The sequence below is a fragment of the Curcuma longa genome, chromosome 6, assembly GCF_044706935.1.
Source record: "Curcuma longa cultivar G26 ecotype Majalengka, Jawa Barat chromosome 6, ITB_CL_G26_1.1, whole genome shotgun sequence".
In the NCBI taxonomy this organism is placed as follows: domain Eukaryota; kingdom Viridiplantae; phylum Streptophyta; class Magnoliopsida; order Zingiberales; family Zingiberaceae; genus Curcuma; species Curcuma longa.
The window spans coordinates 9,425,627-9,451,297 of record NC_133866.1 but is presented as its reverse complement, the minus strand read 5'-3'; the positions used below and the strand labels follow the sequence as shown (position 1 = coordinate 9,451,297).

The 25,671-nt window shown below is 38.2% G+C and overlaps 1 protein-coding gene across 2 annotated transcripts in view; it reads right to left on the bottom strand.

The window, feature by feature from the left end:
- The window catches only part of LOC141830813 (sodium/hydrogen exchanger 6-like), a 58,806-nt gene extending 34,839 nt beyond the window's left edge, over positions 1-23,967 (bottom strand). For both annotated transcript variants that reach the window (XM_074718243.1, XM_074718244.1), the window contains exon 1: positions 23,775-23,967. In XM_074718243.1, coding sequence (XP_074574344.1) covers positions 23,775-23,967 — 193 coding nt within the window. The remainder of the gene's footprint in view (positions 1-23,774) is intronic.
- Positions 23,968-25,671: the final 1,704 nt, after the last annotated feature.

Sequence of the window (25,671 nt, the reverse complement as noted above, 5' to 3'; positions counted from 1 at the left end):
CACTAAGAATTTTAGTTCCACAAGGGCTTCCATCACAAATTATCTTAAGAAAGAGGAGATTTTCATTGGTCTAAGTTTGTCTCTCTAACTTTTTAGGAAATCAAAGAAATGATGACTAAGGCACTTGTCCTCACTTAATCTAACCAGCCAAACAATTCGAGCTAGCTTGGGATGCATCTAGAGGTATCCTAAGCCAAGAAAGGCAATTGATTGTCTTCGTTAGTAAGAAGCTCAATAAGACTTGACAGCATCATATAATTTTTAAAAATCACTATTCTCCAAGCCTTAAGGCATTGGCGATATTACTTATTACTAAATGAATTGATATTTGTTATAATATGAATATTTAGGGATATTCCTATATAAAAATATATATTTTTATATAAAATAGATCTCCTAGAATAGGTCCCTATAATGGTGTATAAATAGGGTTTTGTTCCTTGTAATAAAATAAGAGAGATTTTCTATATTATTTTACATGGTATCAGAGCGCGAGGGTGTAGGTTTATCCGCCTAACCCTAATTCATTTTCTCTGTTCGCCACCGCCACACACCGTGAGCGCGCGTCTCGCCTCCTCTCTGCTCGCACCCACAATCCCGACGCCGCCAAGGCTTCTCCTCTCTGGCAGACTGATGAACAGGATGCGCTAGGGTTTTCTCTGCCTCTTGCTTCTCCGGCGGCGCGTCGCGAGGGAAAGAAGAACAGGGCACCGCGCCAATCGCTAGTCTGACCGCCGCGCCATCGCTGGTTTGATGCCTCTGTCAAGCGTCGGCTGCGACTCTTTCTCCAAGCGTCGGCCACGAGTTTTCCTCCTCCATCACCCAACGCCGATCGCTTGGCAACGCCGCCGCCCTGAGGTTTCCTCCTCAACGCGAACGTTGCCGGGCGGTGGTTCCTCTCTGGTCATGCGCTCTCTACTCTGCCAGAGCTTCTTCTTCCCGTGGATGGCGCGATGACTGCTTCGCCCGTTTCCTCCAGCTACACCGCTCGATTTCATTGATCGCGTGGAGAGGGAGAGAGGGCAACGATTGGAACCCTTATTTCCGGCCATGTGAAAAGCAAGGGAACGTCCCCTGTTTCAGTCGTGTGGGAGGTGTGGGAGAAAAAGAAACCCGTTTTGTTTGGCGCCATCCAGCGGCCTTCATTTCCAGCGCCGCCAGCGTTCCTGGGAACACCAGCGACCTTCGTTTCCAGCGCCACCAGCAACCGTAGTAGAGAAGATCTTCTCCTGCGCCTCTCCGAAGCCTACGAGCTTCGTTTCCAACGCCACCAGCGACCGTAGTAGAGCAGATCTTCTCCTGCGCCTCTCCGAAGCCCGCGAGCGCCGCCACCCTCACCTTGCCCAACTATCGATCGCATCCTCCTCCGAGATCAAGTACGTCTTGAATAGTCTCTTTGTTGCGGATACTTAGCCCAGATCTGTGAGCAGAAGATTTGTGAAAATTATGGCCCATGCAGGTTTGGTCTCATCAGCTTTGATCTCTTGAAACAACAACATACCTCCACCTCGTAAGGGTGGCAAAGGGCGCCCTTGTTGTGATCATTGCCATCGATCTGGACACACAATTGATAAATATTGGAGTCTACATGGTCGACCTCCCCGTGCTGCGCAGATTGTCCAGAGTTCTGTCGCTCCTTCAGCTTCCACTTCATAGTTGCCACCAGATCCAATCCCACCGCCTTCCTATGATGACTTTCTGAAATGGTATGAGGATCGAAAGACCTCTGATTCCCCTGTTGTCATTGCACTCACTAGTAATTCCTTTGCTAGTATATCTCACTCTTCGAATACTTGGGTTCTTGATTCCGAGGCCACCGATCATATCATTGATAATAGATCTCTTTTTTTTTCTTTCTCTACATCTGGTTATTTACCCTTTGTCACCATGGTAAATGGTTCTCAAATTCAGTCCCAGGGTATTGGTGTTGTTCATCCTTCTCCGTCCCTTTCTATTCACAATATTCTTTATGTTTCCGGTGCTCCTTTTAATTTATTATCAATTAATCAGCTTACTCGGTCTTTTGATTGTGTCATCTCGTTTACTAAACCTTCTGTTTGCTTATAAGACTGGAGTACGAGGAGGATGATTGGCTTCAGAAATGAGTCTCATGGCCTATATCAACTTCAGCAGTCCTGTCTTGTTGGTTCGGCAGCAGCATCTCCCCTTCTTATTCATGCTCAATTGGGACATCCTGGTCTTGATAAGTTGAAACAATTACATCCTGGTCTTTCTCACTTAGAGTCTTTATCTTGTGAATCATGTCAATTAGGAAAGCATGTTCGTAGTTCTTTTTCTCCTCGCACTGTGAGTCGGGCTACGTCGCCTTTTGCTTTGATTCATTCCGATGTTTGGGGTCCGAGTCATGTTTCTTCTATATTAGGGTCACGATATCTTGTTACCTTTATAGACAATTTTTCCCGTTGTACTTGGTTATATTTGATGAAGGATCGTTTGGAGTTGTTTTCTCTTTTTCAATCTTTTTTCTATGAAATTAAAACTCAATTTAGTATTTCTCTTCGAACCTTGCAGAGTGATAATGCACGTGAGTATCTATCTACTCCGTTTCAAACTTTCTTGGCGTCTCATGGTGTGTTGCATCGGATGTCTTGTCCTCATACCCCTCAACAGAATAGAGTTGTCGAACGCAAAAATCGACATCTTCTTGAGACCACCCCAACTCTTCTTCTCCATTCTCATGTTCCTCTTCAGTTTTGAGGTGACGTTGTACTTACTGCGTGTTATCTCATCAATCGCATGCCTTCCTCCACTCTACAAGGTCAAATTCCTCATCATGTTCTTTATCCTCATCAGTCTCTTCATCCTTTACCACCTAAGATCTTTGCTTCTATATGTTTTGCTCATGCTCTCGATCCTGACATTGACAAACTCTCTCTCCTGTCTAATAAATGTGTCTTCCTTGGGTACCCACGGTCTCAGAAAGGGTACAAGTGTTATTCCCCTACTCTCCGTCGTTACTTCATCTCTGCTGATGTCACGTTCTTTGATTCGTTCCATTTTTTGAGCCTAATGGATCTCCGTCCGAGTTTTCTCCTTCTATGCCTGCACCAATGGCTATCTTTTATCCTCCGGAGGAGTCTCTGTCACCTCCGGAGACATCTCCTCCGTTGCAGGTTTATCAGCGTCGTCCTCGTCCCGCTTTGCCGTTGCCCACCACTGACACTGCCATGGCCACATATTTGGAGCCAAATCTTTCGCCTCATCCTCAGGTCCCATCTCCTGAGTCTAATATTCTTATTGCACTTCGGAAAGGTATGTGTTCCACTCGTAATCCTTCTCCTCATTATGTTTCTTTGAGTTATCATCGTATTTCTCCTTATTTTTCTTGTCTTTCCTCCTTATCGTTTGTTTCTCTTTTGAAGACTGCAGATGATGTCTTTACCCATCCAGGATGGAAACAGGCTATGCTCGATGAAATGTGTGTCTTACAGAGCAGTGGGACTTGGGATCTCATTCCTCTACCACTAGGGAAGTCAGTTGTCGGTTGTTGATGGGTATATACGGTGAAAATTGATCCAGATGGAAAGGTTGTCCGGCTTAAGGCTCGTCTCGTTGCTAAAGGCTTTACTCAGATCTTCGGATTGGATTATGGGGACACTTTTTCTCTTGTTGTCAAGATGTCCTACGTGCACATATTCCTATCCATTGCTGCGATTCGACATTGGCCTCTTTATCAGTTGGACATCAAAAATGCTTTCTTACATGGTGACCTGCTCGAAGAAATCTACATGGAGCAACCTCCGTGTTTTGTTGCTCAGGGAGAGTCTTCTGGTCTTGTATGTCGCTTGCGGAAATCTTTATATGGCCTCAAGCGGTCTCCCAGAGCATGGTTCGGTAGATTTAGTACTATAATTCAACAATTTGGCATGACTCGGAGTGAGGCTGACCATTCTGTCTTTTATCGTCATTCATCTACTGGTTGCATCTACTTAATAGTTTATATTGATGATATTGTTATTACAGGCAGTGATCATCTCGGGATTTCACAAGTGAAACAGTATCTTTTTAAACATTTCCAGACAAAAGATCTCGGCAAATTCAAATATTTTTTGGGGATATAAGTAGCACAGTCCAAAGATGGGATTATCATATTCCAAAGGAAGTATGCAATAGATATTCTAAAAGAAATAGGCATGTTAAACTCAAAGACAGTTGACACCCCCATGGATCCTAATGTTAAACTAATGTCAAATCAGGGGGGGCCTCTTCTAAATCCTGAACAATACAGGCGATTAGTAGGGAGACTAAGCTACCTTACTGTTACTCGTCCGAATATCTCATTTGCAGTAAGTGTAGTAAGTCAGTTTCTCAACTCTCCATGCAAGGAACATTGGGATATTGTGACTCGCATTATCTGATATATCAGAAGCGCTCCAGGAAAGGATCTTTTATACGAAGACAAAGGGCATACTCGAGTCGTAGGGTATTTTGATGCAGATTGGGCAGGATCTCCCATTGATAAGAAATCTACTTATGGGTTTTGTATATTTGTCGGAGATAACCTTGTTTCTTAGAAAAATAAAAAGCAAAATATTGTGGCAAGATCCAGTGCAGAGGCAGAATATCGAACTATGGTCATAACCAGTCAAAAGCTTATATGGCTCAAACAGTTGCTTCAAGAGCTAAGATTTGGAGAGGTTACATAAATGTCACTTATATGTGACAACCAAACCGTCATGCATATCGCCTCGAATCCAATTTTTCATGAGAGGACAAAGCATATTGAAGTCGACTATCACTTTGTCAGAGAGAAAGTCATATCTAGTGAAATATCTACTAGTTTTGTTAATTCACATGATCAATTAGCAGATATATTCACTAAGTCACTGAGAGGTCCTCGAATTGACTACATATGTAATAAGCTAGGTGCATATGATTTATATTCTCCAGCTTGAGAAAAAGTATTAGAATGTTTAGGGATATTCCTATATAAAAATATATATTTTTATATAAAATAGGTCTCCTAGAATAGGTCCCTATAATAGTGTATAAATAGGCCTTCTTCATTGTAATAAAATAAGAGAGATTTTCTATATTATTTTACAATATTGAACCAAATCACAAAGCAGTTAGATACATCCTATCACAAACAAAGTTGAGGGTATACTTTCATCCCAAAACACCAACCACTACAAGATAACAAACTCACACACGCATAATATGAGTCATATATACAAAATGGAAATCACAATAATAAGATTTAAACAGTTCAAGGGAGAATTCCCTACATGTCTTGACAATAATTTTTCAAGACCTCTAAATGGAAAGTACCACAATTGACTTTGTAATTAAAGATAGCTACCTATTTAATATTGTTAGCTATTTTTTGCAGACCCTATGGAAATTATTTAGGACCAAACTCAAGAATTATTTGCATCTACAAATGGCATATAAACTAGGTGATTAAGTATAGTTTAAAATTTTACATAGGTGTCTAATAGAGAAAATCAAGAATTTGGAACTATATTTTACCAATTGATTCCTTATAATAATTCCGAAAATCATTACGCAAGTAAAAAACCAATTGAGACTATCTAGTTAAAGCTTGCCATACAATAGATTTAGTTTCATTCATAGTTTAAAATCTCGTACAGCACCGAGCAACACGAGCAAAACATTACGTTCCGCCCATCGACCGGTAAGGCACAGAGATCGACACGCCTACGGACGCAGCAAAAGGGTTGTGCAACCCCCGCGAGCGCAACAGAGCAATCACGAGACTCCAGTGGCAGCGGAGGAAAGGTCGTGCGACCCTCGCAGCTGCCATAGAGTGCGCGTGCGCACACGACAAGGGTGTTATTTTTTAATTAAAACATAATTAACACAGGGTAATAATTTTAATAAACTCCCAAGTATAGTACAGATTGTCTAAATAGGCTTAATTAAAACCTAATATAACTATCCCATTAACTTTAATATATATTATCTATTTTAATTTTTAAAAATATATAATAAAATTTATTTATTTATTTATCATATTAGAGATCTCATTTTTTTTTTTTAAATATTTAAGTTAAATTTTTTTATTAATAAATTTTATATTTAAAAAATATTGAAAATATATCGACACGGTACGATACAGTATCAAAACTGTATCGTTCTAGTCATAGATTGAAACTCCGATACGGCTCGAAATTTTAAATTATGATTTCATTACTATTAATTTTCTTGCCTATCACCTTCCACCTTTCTAGGACAACAAAGAGCTTTTCTAAGTATATTCGAGAAATCAATACCAATGTGAGGAGAAAACTCACACTAATAGCCTTTATAAATTTCATGTAGATCCACATTATAGACAAAAGGAATAAAATGTAGGAAACTTGCCTTTATATGCATCCACACTGATTTGTTTGTAAAAAATGCTTAACCTACCTCCTATATCAAACACTAGCCTAATCAACATAGAAGATCTAATATCTTACAAAGAGGACATTTATGCGCCTTCTTTATCAATTGATTTATTCAAAGATTGTAGTCCTATCACTCTGACTCCATCTCTCCCTCAATGTAGCTTACTTATACGATTGCAACATCAACAAACAATGCTAGCTCCCTATCAAAGCACTAGAAGATAACTAGTTTAATGGATAGGTATTCCAATACAGAAGACGCATAGGAGATGCAAGGATTACAGAAGAAGAATTGTAATTCATAGGACCTAACTTATTGAATAAATGGAATAAGAACCATTAGAGTCATCTCACACAAACGCACCTTTGATTGTCCGCTCTACATCTATGCGAGGCATCGTAAAACATGATAGAACATCTTACTCACTTTCATGAGAGATTCAAGTTCTTCTTAACGGGGAATTTAGATTATTTGAGATTTATATTGCAGATTATATAAATAAAAATAAAAATATAGGGATATGATTGACCTTGATTGTAGGATATGATTTAGCTTGATTGTAGGAATTTGATTAAGTCTAGATGCTCCATCACTTTATGAAGCTCTCTTATTGGAACATACGGAGCCTTAACCGGCCCCTTAAAACATAATGCATAGCCTCATTCAAGTACATAAACTAGATGTTATGTGTTTTAGAGACAAAATTAAACCAAGACAAAGTTCAACAACTTATGGAGACTAAATTTCAAAAATGGAATGAGTTCAATAACAATCAGGAGATAAGGGGAGACACGCTTTTGATTTTATGGGATCGAGCCACAGTCTTCTTTGAGTTGTTGGGTCAAATTGATCAGGCCATTAACTGCAAGGTTCACTGCAAGGTAACATCGTTTAGCTTTCATGTAAGCTTTGTATATGGCCTATATTCAATTGTGAGCAGGAAATCCTTATGGAGTAACCTCCAAGAATGGAGTGGGGTGTTGGATTCTCCATGGATGATTCTATGAGACTTTAATAGTGTCACATCTCCCGAGGAAAATATAATGGCGTAGAGGTGACAGCTTATGAGACTCAAGACATCACTGAATGCCTTTTGGGTCTGACTAACATGGCTTCTGTTGGCTGCTTCTACATGTGGACAAACAACTCTGTTTGGTGCAAGTTGGACGGTTCTGGTTAACTCCTTATGGATGCAGGCGGAGGTGAACGGAAAGGCAAATTTCTTACTGTCTGGTTGTCTCTTGGACCATTCTCCATGTGTGGTGACTCTGTTTCAACCCAAAGAGCAAAGAAGATTGGAGTTCACGTTCTTCAACATGTGGGTGAAACACCTGCAATTTCTATAACTGATACAAGCGAAATGGTAGCAGTCTAAAAATGGCTCTCGGCAGCATTCATGCTGTTTGAGGGTGAAAGGACTGAAACGGCCTTTGAAACAACTCAACAAGGAGCACTTTGACCACATATTGGCCCATGCAAATCACTCAGTCCAGTAGCTGCAAGCAGTTCAGCAAAGGTGATGAACATATCCAGATAACATTCTATTAAGGGTGGAGATAGCAAAGTTGAGGAGGAAGACACTTATGCTGAAGGAAGCAGAAAGGTTGTTCTACCAGCAGCAAGCTAAATACTGCTACCTAATGAATAGTGACAAATGCACAAAGTTCTTCCATGGCTTAATCAAACAAATGTGAAGTGAAACCATGTTGTTTCTATTTGCAAAGAGGATGGCACACGAACTCAATTCCAACAAGAGGGGGCAGCTGAATTTGCGATCTACTATGAGAAGTTGCTAGGTTCACAAGTAATCTATGAACCATTTGAACAACAGGTGGTAACCTCAGGACCTAAGATAATAGGGGAGCAGGCCAAGTTGCTGGCCAAGCCATTTACGAAGGGGATCAAGCTGGCTTTGTTCAACATTGATGATGATAAATCCCTGGGGCTAAATGGGTTCACTTCTTACTTCTTCAAACAGGCTTGGGAGCTAGTTGGTCTTCACTTCACGGATGCGGTTATGGTTTAACAGCAGACTTACTGTTGAAGTAAATCAATCATGATCTCGAAAGCATCTCATGCTCAGTGGGGATGATTTTAGGCCAATAGCATGTTGTAATGTGACTTATAAAGTTATTAGCTGTATATATAATACCATCTTAGCGGTATATATATATATATATATATTTGTTAATTATGTTAGCTTTATTAACTTCCTAATTGTAGATAGTTTCCTAATATAAGTTTAATTTCCTAAGATGAATTTCTTGTCTTGTATAGAAATATGTCTCATCTTTCAATAAAGTGATATATTCTTTTTCTACCTCAAATAGCATAGTATCAAAGTATTAGAGATTCTAATTAAAGTTCCATCCTCGTTGCTGCTACCCTCTTGTTTTCTACCTGTTAGCGTGTGACAAAGCCGACCACTACCGTATCTTCTTCCTTTGTTCGTCAACACGTCTCACGAACCCCTTCGCATTTGCCTCAAACGTCTGCGCATCAAACCGACGAGCTCACAGTCCCATGCTCATCTCGCTGCCCATCAACCACTACATCTTGGTCTTCCTTCGGGTTATTTTCTTATTTGACTTCCTTTGGGATAAAGTCTTATGGCTAAGTATAAGCCTTCTATTATGATAGATGTGGTGTCTGTGATGTCTAAAATCATAAGTTGAATAATTCAAACTATTTGAATTGCAGTAAGAATGTTCATTTCTATGGAGTATTGATAAAGATGGTCATTTAACTGATGATCCTCCTAAAGATGAGTCAAAGCAAGCATGGCTTAGAGAGAATGCTCACTTATTCCTTTAGATTCGGAATTATATTGATAGTGAAGTAATTGGTTTGATCAATCATTATGAATTTGTTAAAAAAACTGATGGATTATTTGGAATTTTTGTACTCTAGAAAAGGAAATCTCTCATGCATATATGAGGTTTGCAATACCTTTTACTGTGTGAAAAAACAAGATCAACATTTAATCAATTATTTTATGGTGTTCAAGAAGACATATGAGAAGCTTAATATGCTACTGTCCTTTAGCCCTTATGTGAAGGTTCAAAAACACCAATGAGAGCATATGGCTATCATGAGCTTCTTCGCTGGCCTATCTCCTTTGAGTCCCCTAAGTTATAAGTTCTCTCTAATTCTGAGGTTTCCTCTTTACAAGGTGTATTTAGCCGCGTTTTCCATACAAAAAGTGCTACACCCGTTCGGCTTAATGGTGCTTTGGTAAGTCGCAATACTAATTATGTGTATAGAAGATCAATTAGTCATAGTGGAAACAAAAAAGTAGGCTCACAAGACTTTCAAACTCGAATTTTTATGGTATTATGTGCAACTACTGTCGTAAGTCAAGTCATACAAAGTTTGAGTATAAAAAGTTTTAGTACAAAAATCAATAAAAACACTTGACCTATATTGCGTCCACCAATAATACCTCTGATAAATCAATTTTTATCTCTACAGATGAATTTGTCAAGTTCTCAGAATATCAGGAATCACTCAAGTCTTCATTTTCCTTGTATCACTGTTATTGTTGATTCAGGTAAACACAATGCATATCTTGTTTCCTCATCCTCCAAATAGGTCATTGATTCTGATGCCACAGATCATATGACAGGTAACTATAGTCTCTTTTCTACTTTCAAGTCCAAAGCTAACACTTCTACAATTACTTTAGCTGATGGGTCACCATCTTACGTTCATGGGTCTGACACTATCAACATTACCCCTTTGCTTCCTCTGTCCTCTGTCTTATATTTATCTAATTTATCCTTTAATTTGCTCTCTATCAGTCAACTAACTCGTAATCTTAACTGTTGCATCTCATTTTTTCTTAATCATTGTTATTTCAAAATCTTTAGACAAAGAAAATTATTGGTAAATGACACGAGTCTAGAGGCCTCTATATTTTTGACTCATCGCTCCCAAAATCTTTTGCTTGCTCGAGTGTCACTTCTCCTTTCGAGACTCATTGTAGGTTAGATCATCCATCTCTCCCTTTGCTCAAGGAGCTTTGTTCACAATATAATAAGATATCTTCATTATATTGTGAGTCGTATCAGTTTGTAAAATATCACCATCTTAGTTCAAATCCTAGAGTAAATAAATGTGCTACTATTCCTTTCAAATTAGTTCATTATGATATTTGGATCTTTGTCCTATTTTGTCTAAACCTAGATTTAAGTATTTTATTACTTTTGTGAATAATTATTCTCGTATAACTTAATTATATTTAATGAAAAGTCGTTTTGAGTTATTTCATCTATTTTGTGCATTTTGCGCTGAGATTAAAACTTAGTTCGATGTAACCATCCGTACCTTGCAAAGTGATAATATCAAAGAATATACATTCGGTTTATTTCAATCTTATATGGGTCAGAATAGCATGCTTCATGAAACCTCTTGTGTTGATACTCCATTTAAAATGATGTGACAAAACGTAAGAACAGGCATCTTCTTAAAACTGCATGGGCTCTTTTATTTCAAATGAATGTTCCCAAAGCATTTTGGAATGATGCAATTTCTACAGCATATTTTCTCATTAATCACATGTCATCCTCTGTTCTTTATAGTGAGACCCCTTTCAAAATATTTTTTCCAATAAATCGTTATTTCCTGTTAACCTTAAGATATTTGATAGCACCTGTTTTGTTCGAGATGTTCATCCGCATATCACTAAATTAGACCCCAAGTCTTTGAAGTGTATCTTCCTTAGTTACTCTTGTTTTCAAAAAGGATATATAGGTGTTATTGTCCCAGTTATTCTTGCCTGAGATCGACCTAGGATGGATCACCAAATACGTAGCCGCTGGTGTGGCAAAGCTTCCAAAGAACGCGGTGCAAGCGGTTACTCGAAGGGCCTGTAAACCTCAAAAGGAAGGGGTTAGAATGGAGATCAGGGATGCCCTGACTCAGTCACTCCGACGCCCAAGTCAGGTTTCCGTCCAAAAATTGGTTGAAGAGGAGATGAGGCAGAGACTAAAGGAAGAGAGTAAGGTTTAAAAAATACTTCCACTTACCTTTCTTTGCAAGAGAGGGCTCCTCTTGTAGAGTGTAGTAGGTTGAAGATGTCACATCTACGGTAAGGAAAATGTCCTATCTCTTACACCCCGTACTGTAACTGCATCAATCATAGATCGACAATGTCATTCCGGGTAGCTATCAGCACCCATGTCACTCCTGTAATTCTCGGGTGTCAAAGGGTTCGGACGCCTATCAGGTCAAGCCTTCCAATGAGTCAGGCTTCCGTGAAGAGTCGGGCGAGTTAGGCTTTCACGAGGAGTTGGCGAGTCAGGCTTCCACGAGGCCTCTACGTGGATCAGTACCTGCCCCATGTTGTTGTTAGTAAGAACTATGACTCGATGGGACATGAAGTAGGGTCGTAATCGACGAGTCATAAAGACTAACCCCAGGCTAACTTCTCTAGGCCTGTATATCTACTTTCAGTATTTTTCAACAAAGGACTTAAGAAATAAATTGAGTGTTGTACATGATCCTCCTGTTTGACAAGGGTGGATCCGACGGCCCACTCAATCATAGAAATGTATACCCATAGTCATTCGCCAGGCAACGACTTGGAGAGCAAAAGTAAATGCAGCAGACAATCTTTGAGCTCCATGAAAGCCTTGTCACAACTCTCATCCCATTTAAACTGATTAACCTTCTGGAGTGCTTTGTAAAAGGGCAAACTGTTGTTGGTCGATCGGGCGATAAACCGAGAGAGGATGGTAATGCGACCCACAAGCCTTTGAGCTTCTCAAAGGTTGTGAGGAGTCATGCTCTAGAGTGCTTGAATCTTCTCTGGATTGGCTTCTATCTCCCGCTCAATTACCACATAACCGAGAAACCAACCAACTTTAACTCCAAAGACACACTTGTTAGGATTTAGCTTAAGCTCATATCTTCTCAGGTTTTTGCAGGTTTCCTCCACATCGGGAATTAGACTCTCTGCCCGAGCAGTCTTAATCATAATGTCATCCACATGTACCTCAATATTTCGCCCGACTTGGTGTTCAAATACTCGGTCTATCAAGCGTTGATAGGTGGCCCCTGCATTCCATCCGAGGTGACAAAACTAACCTTCTCGTGATTCTCTGCGGCTAAAGGGATTTAATGATAGCTTTGATACGTATCCAACATGCAGATAATTTGCACCCTGCCATTGAACCTACCAACTGGTCGATGCGAGGGAGAGAGTAACAATCCTTTAGACAAGTTTTATTGAGGTCCCTGAAGTCCACACAGACCCGTCATCTGTTCTCTAGTTTGGGCATTAGCACTACGTTGGATAATCAAGTTGAGAATTGAACCTCCCGAATATGCCCGATTTCTAACAATATGTTAATTTCCACTCGAATCACCTTGTTCTACTCGGGGCTAAAATGTCTTCTTTTTTGCTTGATTGGTCTTCCCTCGGGGAGCGTGTTGAATTGGTGTGTCATTATTGTCGAGGAAACACCGGTGATGTCCTTAGCCGATCAGGTAAAGACATCCCAGTTGCGAAGAGGCATACACCTAGTCCTTGCTTAATCTTGAGAGGTAGATCCGCTGTCACTTGAGTAGTTGCATTTGCCCGTTCGGGATGGATCCGAATCTGCTCTTGTCCTTCCACTACTTGGGAAATGGGCACATCCTGCACAAATTGTATCTCGCCCCCTTGGGTCCTCCGACGTTTCCGTATGTTTGTTTGGACAATTTCCGCATAACATTTCCTGACAGTCACCTAGTCTCCTTATACCTCCCCCACTTAATCTCCTATAAGAAATTTTATTTTCTGGTGAAATGTAGACACAACAGCTTGGAAAGCGCTCAAGGTGGGTCTCCCCAAGATAACATTATAGGCGGAAAGTGTTTCAACAACAGTGAAGAGGGTGCGACGAATCCGTCGTAGGGACGCCTCCCCCAGAGATATGGCCAAGCTGATCTAGCCGAGTGGCTACACTTCATGTCCAATAAACCTAAATAAAGATGTAGTCATGGGCCGCAATGCAACTTTATCAATCTACATCTGATCGAACACCCTTTTGAAGATGATGTTCACAGAACTACCTGTATTAATGAAAATCCTGACGACGTTATAGTTATCTATAGTAGCATGAATAACTAAAGCATCTTCATGCGGGGCTTCCACCCCTCTCAACTCCTAAGGCCTAAAGCTTATTTGAGAGTCTTCCTCTTGTCCTTGACTAGTACTGATATTGTAGTTCTCGAATCGTCGACCATGAGCTTTTCTTGCTCGGTTAGAATCTCCCTCCGTCGAGCCTTCCGAGATCATATGGATATCGCCTAAGGGAGCATTATCTTTGTTGTCATCTCGGTGGGTTTCCCGACTGGATCGGGTTGGCCCTCAGGACTCTCTAGGGGAGGGGTGAGCTAGCCCAGTCGACCGCCTAGGGAAACGGTCTCTTCTATCAGTTCGTGGAGGAGAGAGTTGGGTCTGACATTGGGGTGAATGACCCTTTCGGGGTTGACGGGGTTGACGGGGTTGAGAAGGAGAACTTTGATTCCCGGAGTGTTGATCAATGGCCCGACGAAGTTCCTTGACATACTAGTAGCATTCTTACGTGGAATGGCTCTTCGATTGATGATAGGTACAAAAACGAGGAAGTCATTGGCTTGACTCTGGAGGCTAAGTTGGGGTTGCCTCCACTGTCTGTATGGTAGTGGCTTGCATCTACTCCACGCAAGGGTTGTGGCAGTGTCCTTTGCTCGGACCGGGCGATCACGAGGGCACCCCGGCTGACATCTAGTAATGACTTGCCTCTATGTCCTTCCTCTTAGCTAACTAAGCTTCTTCCACATTAACATATTTAACGGCTCAACTCAATAATGTATCAACACTGGGGGTTTCTTTACTAAGAATCGAAAGAAATCTCCCTCTACTAATTCTTGAGAGAAAGCACTCGCTAGCACCTTTGAAGTAGCGGAAGGGGCATCCTGAGCGATCCGATTGAACCACTGCACATATTCTTTCAAGGTTTCCGTGGGTCTTTGCTTTAGGGCGAATAAGTCCATGGGGGTTTTGTGGTATGTCTTATTGCTTGCGAAATAATGTAAGAAAGAAGTCTTAAACTCGGCAAAAGACCTGATGAACGCAATGGGGAGCTAACTAAACCATCGCTACGCCGACCCAAACAGCGTCATCAAGAAAACACGACATTTTATATCACCCGTATATTGATGCAATAAGGCTGCATTTTCGAATCGGCCCAAATGATCTTCCAGATCTGCTGCTCCTACATAATCTCCTATTTGTGGTATTCGGAAATGGCGAAATAGCTCCTCCTCTAAGATATTCCGGGAGAAAGGGATACCCATTGAGCTATACATCTCGCCCATGAAAGGCCCTTTGCCCCTATAAAGGACTCCAGGAGGTGTCTATCCCGCCGAAGACTTAAGAAAAAGATCACGCTTCATTGCAATCTCGATTGGTGTCCCCGTGGGGACCTTAGGTGCCTCCGCTGGTTGATGTTGCTTCCGGTTGGGAACTAGAGGTACCTTGACGAACGCAGATGGTATTTTTGAAGGGGAAGAGTTCATCATGGGTTGATTTTATAAAGCTGCTTGGACAGCAGTCGTCACAATCTTGTGAACTCTTCGTGTGTCATGGTGATGGTGGCTGATTTTCTGAGATCATCCATTTGGATGTCTCAGTTTAGGATCTCAACTCAGTGTTCCCACAGACGACGTCAATTTATTCTTGTTTGAGATCAATGCAAGATGGACCACCAGACACGTAGCCGCTGGCATAGCGAAGCTCCCAAAGAACGCAGGGCAAGCGGTCACTCAAAGGGCTTGTAAACCTCAAAAGGAAAGGGTTGGAATGGATGTTAGGGGTGCTCTGGCTCAACCACTCTGAGCTCAAGTCAAGTTGCTGGCCAAAAACCAATTGAAGAGGAGATGAGGTTGAGACTAGAGGAAGAGAGTAACGTTCAAAAAATGCTTCCACTTACCTTTCTTTACGAGAGAGGGATCCTCTTGTAGGGTGTAGTAGGTTGAGGACATCACGTCTACGATAAGGAAAATGTTCCATCTCCTACACCCCGAGCAGTCGGGCTTCCACGAGGAGTCGGAAGGTTTTACCCACCTTCTCAATCCAACGTATCATCCCTCTCTGTGGGACCAGACCTGACTTTTTGACCCCAAGTAAAACCACCTATAACACCAGTCTTAACAAATATCTTGTTTCAATTGATGTTACCCTCATGGAAGACACACCTTATTTTCAATCTTCATCTATTCCGACTCGTCAGGGGGAGGATGATAATTAGTTAGTAGTTTCTGTCAAATCCTCCACATTCGTCTCAGAACTAGATTATGTCACGTCTCTTATTATTCAAGTCTACTCCAAACGTCAACCTCTTGATTCAGATCCTGCACCTCCTTCGTCAGCTGATCCAGTCTTGAGCGATGATCTCCTTATTATGTTACGCAAAAGTAAACGACAGTGTACCTATCCTACTTTTTTTGTTTCTTATAACAGTCTGTCGTCTTCCTATTATTCTTTTATTCCTTCACTTGACTCTATTTCTATTCCTAAAATTATTCGTGAAGTCATATCTCATTCTGACTGGTATGATGCGATGATAGAGGAGATGAATGCTTTGGATGACAATAGCATTTGGGATTTGGTTGATTTACCTTCAAGTAAATGGGTTATTGGATGTAAATGAGTGTTCGCAGTTAAAGTCCACCTGGATAGACCAGTTGCCAGATTGAAAGTCCATCTTGTCGCAAAAAATTTTGCTCAAACCTATAGTGTGAATTATTCCGACACTTTTTCTCCTGTTGTAAGATATTCGTTCGATTGTTTATTTCAATAGTTACTACTCATCATTGGCTTTTACATCAATTTGATATCAAGAATGTTTTTCTTCATGGAGATCTTCAAAAAAAAGTGTATATAAAGCAACCTCTTAGTTTTGTTGCTCAAGGGAGTTATAACAAGTTTGTCGTCTTCGAAAGTCCTTGTATGGTTTAAAACAATCCTCGTGCTTAGTTTGAAAAATTTAGTCAGGTTGTTGAAAATTTTGGTACGATGAAAAGTAAATCTGACCATTATGTATTTTACAAGCAATCAGAAGTTGGAATCATCTTGTTAGTTGTGTATGTGGATGATATTGTCATCACTAGAAGTGATGTTACGGGAATCTCATCTTTTAAGTCTTTTATTCATACTCAGTTTCATACGAAGGACTTGAGGGTACGTGTTGAAGTTACAAGGATTAGAAAAGGTATATTTCTATCTCAGAGAAAATATATCTTTGATCTATTAACTGAGACAGGAACTTGGGGGCAAAGCGTTGTACTGCTCTAATGATTTAGAACATACACCTCACAGGAGATGGGGAACTATTCGAACATCCTAAGAGATATCAAAGATTGGTTGGAAGGTTGAATTACCTTACTATAACTCGTCTAGATATTGCATGTCTAGTTAGTGTTGTCAATCAGTTAATATCATCTCCAACAATTCATCATTGAGAAGCGATAGAGCAAATTTTGTGTTACTTGAAAGGGGCACCCGGACGAAGTATCATGTATGCAAATCATGGGTATACTCATATTGAATGTTTTTCTGATGCAGATTAGGCAAGTTCCAAAATGAATAGAAAATCTACTTCAGGTTATTGTATCTTTCTTGGAGAAATTTAGTCTCATGGAAAAGTAAAAAATAAAATGTTATGTCACGATCCAGTGCAGAGTCAGAATATAGGACTATGGCATAGTTTATGTGTAAGATAATGAGGATATATCAACTCTTGACTGAAGTAGGACTTAAGGCTTCAGTACCAACAAAATTATGGTGCGATAATCAAGTTGCTCTTCATATTGCATCGAATCCTGTGTTTCATGAACGAACTAAGCACATTGAAATTAATTATCATTTTGTTCGTAAGAAGATTCAACAAAACTTGATTTATACAGGATATGTAAGGATTGGTGAACAACTAAGGGGCATCTTTACAAAAGCTTTAAATGAAATTTGGATTGATTATCTTTGTAACAAGTTGAGCTTGATTAATATCTACGCTCTAACTTGAGACTTGAGGGGGAGTATTAGTTATATATATGATATTATATTATATTATATTATATTATATATATATATATATATATATATATATATATATATATATATATATATATAGTTTTTAGAAGGGGAGCCTTGGCGCAACGGTAAGGTTGCTACCATGTGACCTAGAGGTCACGGGTTCAAATCCTAGAAGCAGCCTCTTGCCAAAGGCAAGGTAAGGCTGCGTACAATGGATCCTTTCCCCGGACCCCGCATGGCGGGAGCTTCGTGCACCGGGCTGCCCTTTATATATATATATATATATATATATATATATATACATAGTTTTTAGTCTCGTATATATATATACCTCATCTTTTAATAAAGTGATATATTCTTTTTCTACCTCAAATAACAAAAGTCATAATTAAACTGCTGGCTAGGAGGTTATCAGAGGTTCTGGGTTCCAACACAAACAGCTTTCATCAAAGGGAGAAAGTTAATTGATAATACACAGCTAGCTCAGGAGTTACTAAGGTAATACAGCGAAAAGAGGATCTCGCCTAGATGTATGATAAAGACTAATCTACAAAATGTATATGATTCTGTCAGCTAGGAATTCTGAAAGATGGTCCTGTTAAGCTTGGGAGTTTCACCACAAATTCATCAAATGGGTGATGGAGTGTATGTCCACAGTCTCCTACTAAGTGAAGGTGAATGGCAGCTTATATGGATATTTTAAAGGAAAAGGGGGTTCCGACAGGGTTATCCATTATCTCCGAATCTTATCTATTGTGCATTGAGTACCTATTACAACTGAGGACTGATTTTAACTAAGGCTTAAAATCCCATGTCGTTCCATCCGATACAGATGAAATAATTCATTCCGTCCGCGGATCGACATCGGCACCGACACTGACACTGGCACCAGCACGCCTCTGATGCCAACGTCCCCCGAGGTCTCACGGACGTGTCGTGCGAGCCTGGTGACACATCTGAACGTGTCACGTGAGTCTGGTGACGCGTCTAGATCATAGTTTGCAGAATTATAATCCTACACAGGATCAATTTCGGATCAGGTTCGGATCGGTCGGGATCAAATCATAGAATCATATGATCGTATCAAAAACCTGATATTTTATGAAACATGATTAATAATTAAAAAAAATATCTTAAAAAATCATTTGCATATAAATAGATTAATAATTTTGTATATACATGCAATCGTCGACACTCGACACTACAAATGACATTATTACAGTACAAATTTAAATTACCTAGTAATTTAAATATCATTCTAGCATAATAACCTTCAATAATATTTATATTTTCATATCACAAAATGAAATAGTATAAAATTTCTACTAACACAATAATAATAATCGCATCTATCTTCAAGAATGTTCCTTTGGTTCACAAAATGGCTCAATTTAAAGGCCGACAAAGCAGCTGGTATAGCAAAAGTTATTGAAACTTTTGATTTGAACACAAACACCGGAAATAATCTTCTAAAAATCTGTTGATTCCGCAGAATATCAGGCAATAGATATTCATATTCATCATTTTAGGGAAAAGAAACGGCAGAATATTATTGATCAAAAACTAACTAAAACAACTAAACAAATGTTTAAATAGTCTTAGAACCGTAACCCTAACTCTGTAAAAAACGAAAATAACCTAAATTATAAAATAACCTAAATTATAAAATAACCTAAATTATAAAATAATCTAAAAAATAATAATAAAAGATTAAAAATCTTCCAAGCCTTCAAAAAGGCTTAAAACTATATTTTTTTTGTCTAAAACTTAGCGGTTATGGGCTTCACCTAATAACTAATTGTAGATCTCTGAACAGACTTTGATTTGATATATTATAGGTTCCGTAGTTCAACTCGAGTCAAAAATTATAGTCTCTCAAAGCTTCTACCAATCCTGATATGATCCTACTGATTCTACTCCGATCCCCACCGATCCTACTGATCCTGCTCCAATTCTATTGCAAAAATTAATCCTGCACAATCCAGGATCGATTCGGTGTTCTAGATCGTAGGATCCTATGATCCAGGATCGTGATTTTGCATACATGGGTCCGGATGCGTCGCGCTGCCCAAGCGACCCGTCCGAATCTATTGCATTGGCGCGGAGGCTGCCGCAAAAGCTTCACATGGAACAAGGGGCGGGAGCGAAGGTTTTTAACTTAGATTTAATTAAATAACTTTGATTAATAATTTTAATCAACTCCTAGCTATAATTAGGATAATTTAAATAGGCTTAATTAAAATCTAATAAAATTATTCCATTTTTTTAATTATTTTATTTTTTTATTTTTAAATATTTAAATTAAATTATTTTATTTGTAATTAATATATTTTATATTTAAAAATATCAAAACTATATCGACATAATACGATATAATATCGAAACTATATCGTTCCGCTCCGGCACTGAAACTTCGACACAAGTCAAGATTTTAAACCTTGATTTTAACTACCACCCAAGATGTGATAGTTTGAAGATCATGCATCCAGCATTCATAGGTGATTTAATTCTCATGGCACATAGAGATATTACCTCAATTAGAATCATGATTTAAAATTTCACCATATCAGAATTTTGGTTTATGACCAGAACGATATAGTTTCAGTATCGTATTGTATCGCGCCGATACAATTTCGCTACTTTTTATGTAAAATATATTAATTAAAAACTATTATTATAATATTTGATTCTACAAATATTTATTATTAGATTAAATTAATAATTAAAATTAAAATTAAGTAAAAGTCAATTTAGAATTAATTAAAATTTAGACATAATAATTAGGATCAAGTAGGTTTAAATTAAATTGAATTTAATTATTTTAATCAGTTTAAAGAGAGAAAAATTCTATGTATTTAAGGAGGAAAGAAATAAGAAAAAAATCTTATGTGTTTAAGTGTGTTTAAGGATAAAAAGAATTTTAAAAAATAAAATATTGGGAGGAAGGAGAAAGAATTAACTATTAAAAAATATTAATAATTAAAAAAATAAAGGAAATTTTTTAAAATCGAAAAAAAAAACTCACCTGCAGTCTCACGCGAGGCCTCCACGTAGCCACGAGGCTTGTGCGAGCCTCACCAACTGCGAGGCTTGCAGGTGGCTTAGAGATCTTAGGGAGGAGACTTCTTCATCTTCTATTGGCAAAGGGTGAGAGGGAAATTCTTCTTAAGTTGAACGACATAAGGAAGAAAATTCCTCTTTGACATTACAAATAGATGAATTAAAGAAAAGCTTGGAATTGCTTAGTTTGGGTTCCAAGTATCTAGAAACGATACTTGGGAGTGAGCGAGCCCTATATAGTAAGGCGGGTATTGGCTATAAGCCAAAACAAAAGGAGATCTCATATGTATCATTAATTTGTAATAAATACCTCCTTCATGGCTAAAACTGACACTAAGAGAATTGTTAGGTCTAGAGTAGTCAAAGCTTGGGTACCCAAGTTGTTTGGTAGTTTCTGTTAACTATATCAAACTTAATGGATCTTGGGTACCAAAGGACTTAGTATTTCATAATAAGTACAAGCCAAGGTACAAACCAACGATGAGAATTCCGATAAATAAATGTTGGATAATGGGTGCTCTAGGCACATAATGGGAGAACATGAGGAAATTCACCACCTTCAAGCACAAGGACAAGGAAATGGTACCCTTTGGCATTAGTGGAAAACTCAAAGTGGTAGGTTTAAATAACATTGAACTAAAATTTTGTCATTAATAAAGTACTTTTAGTAGAAAACATAAAATTTAACTTAGCATTTGTCAATTGTGTGACAATAGATACAAGGTTGAGTTTCACTCAACCAAGTCCACCAAGTGTTTGGTAAAGCACCACGACTTAGATACTATTATGCAAGTAGGACATAGGAAGAATAACATATATGCTATAAATCTTTGCTTGTGTTTCTAAACTTTCTAGTGAGTGTCTCATGCCAACATAAGACAAATCTCAAAGGTATCCAAGAGAGACTTGGTGAAAGGCCTATCAAATATAAAATGCATCAAAGACAAAAATTGTGACGTGTGTCATTTTAATCATAATGTACTTTCCTTTGAATGGTAGTAAACATTATTTAGATATAATAGATGATTACACTAAGTCTTGGGTTCATTTTTTAAAACATAAGAATGATAACCTAGAAACACTAGCTAGATTTTGTAAAAGAGTAGAAAACAAAAAGAAATTCAAAATAAACTGAATCCAGAGTGATCATTATGATAATATGAGAATTCTAGTTTTCCAAAATTTTGCAAGGAAAATAGGAATATGCATGAGTTTTCTTGTCCTAGAACACCTCAACAAAAAAAGATGGTGGAGAGAAAAAACTGAGCCCTACAAGAGGCGGCTAGGTATGCATACTCACTACCTAGTTACCTTTGGACTAAAGCAATCAATGTTGCAAGTCATATTTAAAATAGGATTTATCTATATAGGCTTTTAGGAAAAAACATATGAACTTTGGTATAAAAAAGTTGATCTTATAGTTTAAAACCCTTAACCAACTTAGTATATTTTATATGAGGGAGGTTGTTGCATATGAAAATTGACAATATCTGAATGTGTATGGACATGCATTTGTATATGCATGCATTTTGAATGTTTTTCATATGCCTATATGTCACGACTACAAACAATTATTTTTTATAGGCAAAAATAATAGTGATGCCAATTAACTAAAATCATGTTATCAAAAAAAATGTCCACACAAGAATAGGACTAAAATCTTATCAAAAATTCTTATTAAAGCCTATATATATAGAACTAGTCTTGTGAAGGGATACATGATCCGATATCCATAAGAGGGATATAGGGTTTTGTCTGCAATGAGTCTTCCTATGATGCAACCAAACCTCTATGATAGGCAAACCATTAAAGAAAATTCAATGGGTAATAAATGGGTAGTTGGTCAAAGGAGTATATTTATATATGGCTAAATCAAAAATAAGGACCAACAGTTATTTGGTCTAGTCATTGGTCTAGTCGTAAGTGAGCTTGACTCAAAGCACTTTCTGCCAAAGGTGGACGTTTTGAATTTGTACAATGACACTATTAGGAGGGGGTTAAGGGGATTAACCTTGTCACTCCTACCTAATAGAGAATTGTATAATATCCATTGTAATGTGAAACCACCTTGTGGTCAATGAAAAATATAAGAAGAAAAGCACTTAATGTGCGAGAAGATCTATTGAAAGAACTTTCATTGAATTAATGATAATAAGTAGTTTAATGTACAAGTATAGGATAAGTTTCTAGAAATTCCTAAAGTGATTTGCAGTAGCATAGGTGTGAGATCTGATTTTACTTATATCCCTAACAAAGGATTTACCATATAACAATTTTTTATTTTAGCCGCAATTATGAGCCATACCCCCTATGAAATTAAGGTACTATGCATGGTTATTTATACACTAGTACACTAGCCCACCTCATACTCTTATACTATGTAAATTTTAGTTAAAGTCATGCCAAAAGATATAGTTCAAGAGTTGAACTCGCCATGTAAACTCAAAATTAAATATGGAATAACTTATTTTATTTAATTTTGAATTATGTATTAGTAAAAGACAAAATTCTTTAACTCCAATTGGTATATTGAAGAAGTATTTGTACACTATAAAAGGAGAGAAAAACCATTGACATTTGGTACTATAGGAGAGTCTTAATCTATATTGCCTTCCCCTATATTTCTTTTTCTTAAGTGTTTTTAATATTATATTTCTTATTTGTATATATGGCAAGTCTCCTCACCAACATGCCGACAGTAGAGATTATACCAATTTTATCCTTGAGGTAGAAGGTTGGAACCGGACCCACAGAACTAGACTAAATATTGGACTTACGATCATGATCTTTGATTTGTTTTGGGGTTTTTCTCCAATATTTCTTATTTATGTGCATTAATTTTCTGTCTTGATTCGAGATATCTCTTGATCAGTACATGGTAAGTGCAAATCAGCAAAAATCCATATTCTATATAATATGGTACAGAGAATAGTAAAGCAGGCGTCCATTGGAAAGCACTGATTAACTCCAGTAACTCTGTTTTTTCCATAAAAGTAACTCTAAACCTATAATGAAATTCTCATAGATTCGAACTCGTCTGCCAAGGCATGTCCATTACATAGTTGAACGGAATGGAGAAGCGAAGGTAGGAGGGTGCATAAGCATGTGACGCCACGCAAAGAATCACATAACATACGAAGTGGAATTCTTCACGCAAATGCCTAGTTATTATGTAAAAAAGATCAAGCAAGCGAAAGGACTTGGTAACGCCCAGAAAAAGGACTTTGAAAGGCAAAACGTAGGTGAATACAACCTGTCTTTGTTCTCAGGCCATTACCTATGAGGAGGGAGACGCTTGCCTCCGGGAGGTAGTAAAACTTGCGGCGACGGAGGAGGTGGCCGACGAGGAAAGAAAGAATCAGCATTGATATCTGGAGCAGGATCCCTAACCCCGCCGCCTGCTGCTCCTCGCCCGGGTCCGGAGGCGGCAGGATTCCGGGAGCAGATGCGGACACGTTCAAACCCGACATCGCCAGCGATCGATCACCTCTCTCTGTTTCGTCGAGCCAATCGATCTCCATCTGTTGCCGTTAATCCTCGTTATTAATCCCAAATGCTCCTTTTTAAGATTTCCGCGTTGCGTTCTCCTCTCTCCTCTCTCCTTTCTCCTCTCCCTTTATATAGTCTGCTATTCCCGCAAACGAAACGAGCAGCAGCGGGCGGAGGCCGATCAAAAATGAGGCGGACGGTGCCGATTCGCCTTCCCGGGACCGCACGCAGAGAAACTAGCACGAGTAGTCGTGGATCATCCGCCGTCGGCTCTTTGAGGCCCGAAACGTAAGAAGACGGTAGCCGTTGATGGGTTGAGACTGGGCGCATACTTCCGATTCCACGTGGCGGACGGAAATGGCCGTGTTATTGGGAGAGCGCTCGTCGTGGAGCGAGAAATAAGCGGATCCTGGATCCGTGCATCCAAGGGAACGGATGCGGGTGGCCATGCAACGGAGCGGGAACGAGATTGCGGATCATACTACTAAGGTTTTATTTATTAGTGTGTTAAAAAAGTATTGTCATTGAAAATTTTTAAAATCAATAGAAATATAAATTTTTTAAAGAGAATTTTCTTTATAGAAAACAAAAGCTATTTTTAAACTCTTCACTTTATGAATGGATCTTTCTTTATCATTACTCCTCTTTATTTGATCAAATCAAGCCTAATGATCCACTTGGTCAAGTGAGTTTATCAAACTAAACAAGTTAGGCAAGGTAAGTAGTTTGAATAGATAGAGTGAATCAATAAGACTACACAACTTAACTGGATCAATTGAGAGAGATGAATCAAAAGTCATATTAAGTTGAGCAGATCAATTAGGTGGAATCCGGCATCTTAATAGTCTTATACGGTCGATTCCATAATCATTTATAAGAAAGTAAATCGAGAAACTATAGCTAACATATCTTTCAAACATACAACCCATCCAAACATAGAACAGATCAGCTAGGGTAATTGGGTTCGATGGATTTGTCCAATTAACTAAGCTAATTAATTTGATTATGTCAAGTATTAATAATAATAAAAAATGGGTTTATTCAATATAGTTGAACTAGGTGAGTTGAATATGTGAATTAAAGAAGCCAAACTGGAAGGCCAAAAGTAATGGAAATTTAAAATTTTACTGACCATTTTTCCTAAAGATTGAATGAAATCAAAATATAAATTAAAAATATTTGTATTATAAATTTGCCTTTGTAAAAATCATGCATATTCCACCTTTAATTCGTCCATGTGACTCGTGCTTATCATGAATTTAAACACGAATTAGTTGTCCCGTTGTTCTAGTTATAAACATGGTTATCAAATTGAACCATAGATCTAAATTAAACTAATTAAAAAGCTAGACAAATTAAAAATCAATTCATAATTTATCCCAACAACCTTTCATTTAAAAATTAATTAATTTTCAAAAGATTCCAAGCCTTTTGAAAATATTTACAATTTTTAAAAATATTTATTCTTCAAATTAATATTTACACCACTTATAGAATTAGTTTAAAATTTTAAAATTAACTCTTCAATTTAGTTAATCAACTAGTTTATTAATTATATAGCATAATTAATTTGTAGTTATCAAATAATTGATTAGGATAATTAACACCTAATTAATTTTTACCACTCTATGTTATGTGATTTAATAGTCTAGCCTTTTAGTGTAGGTCTGCCTAAATTATCAAAC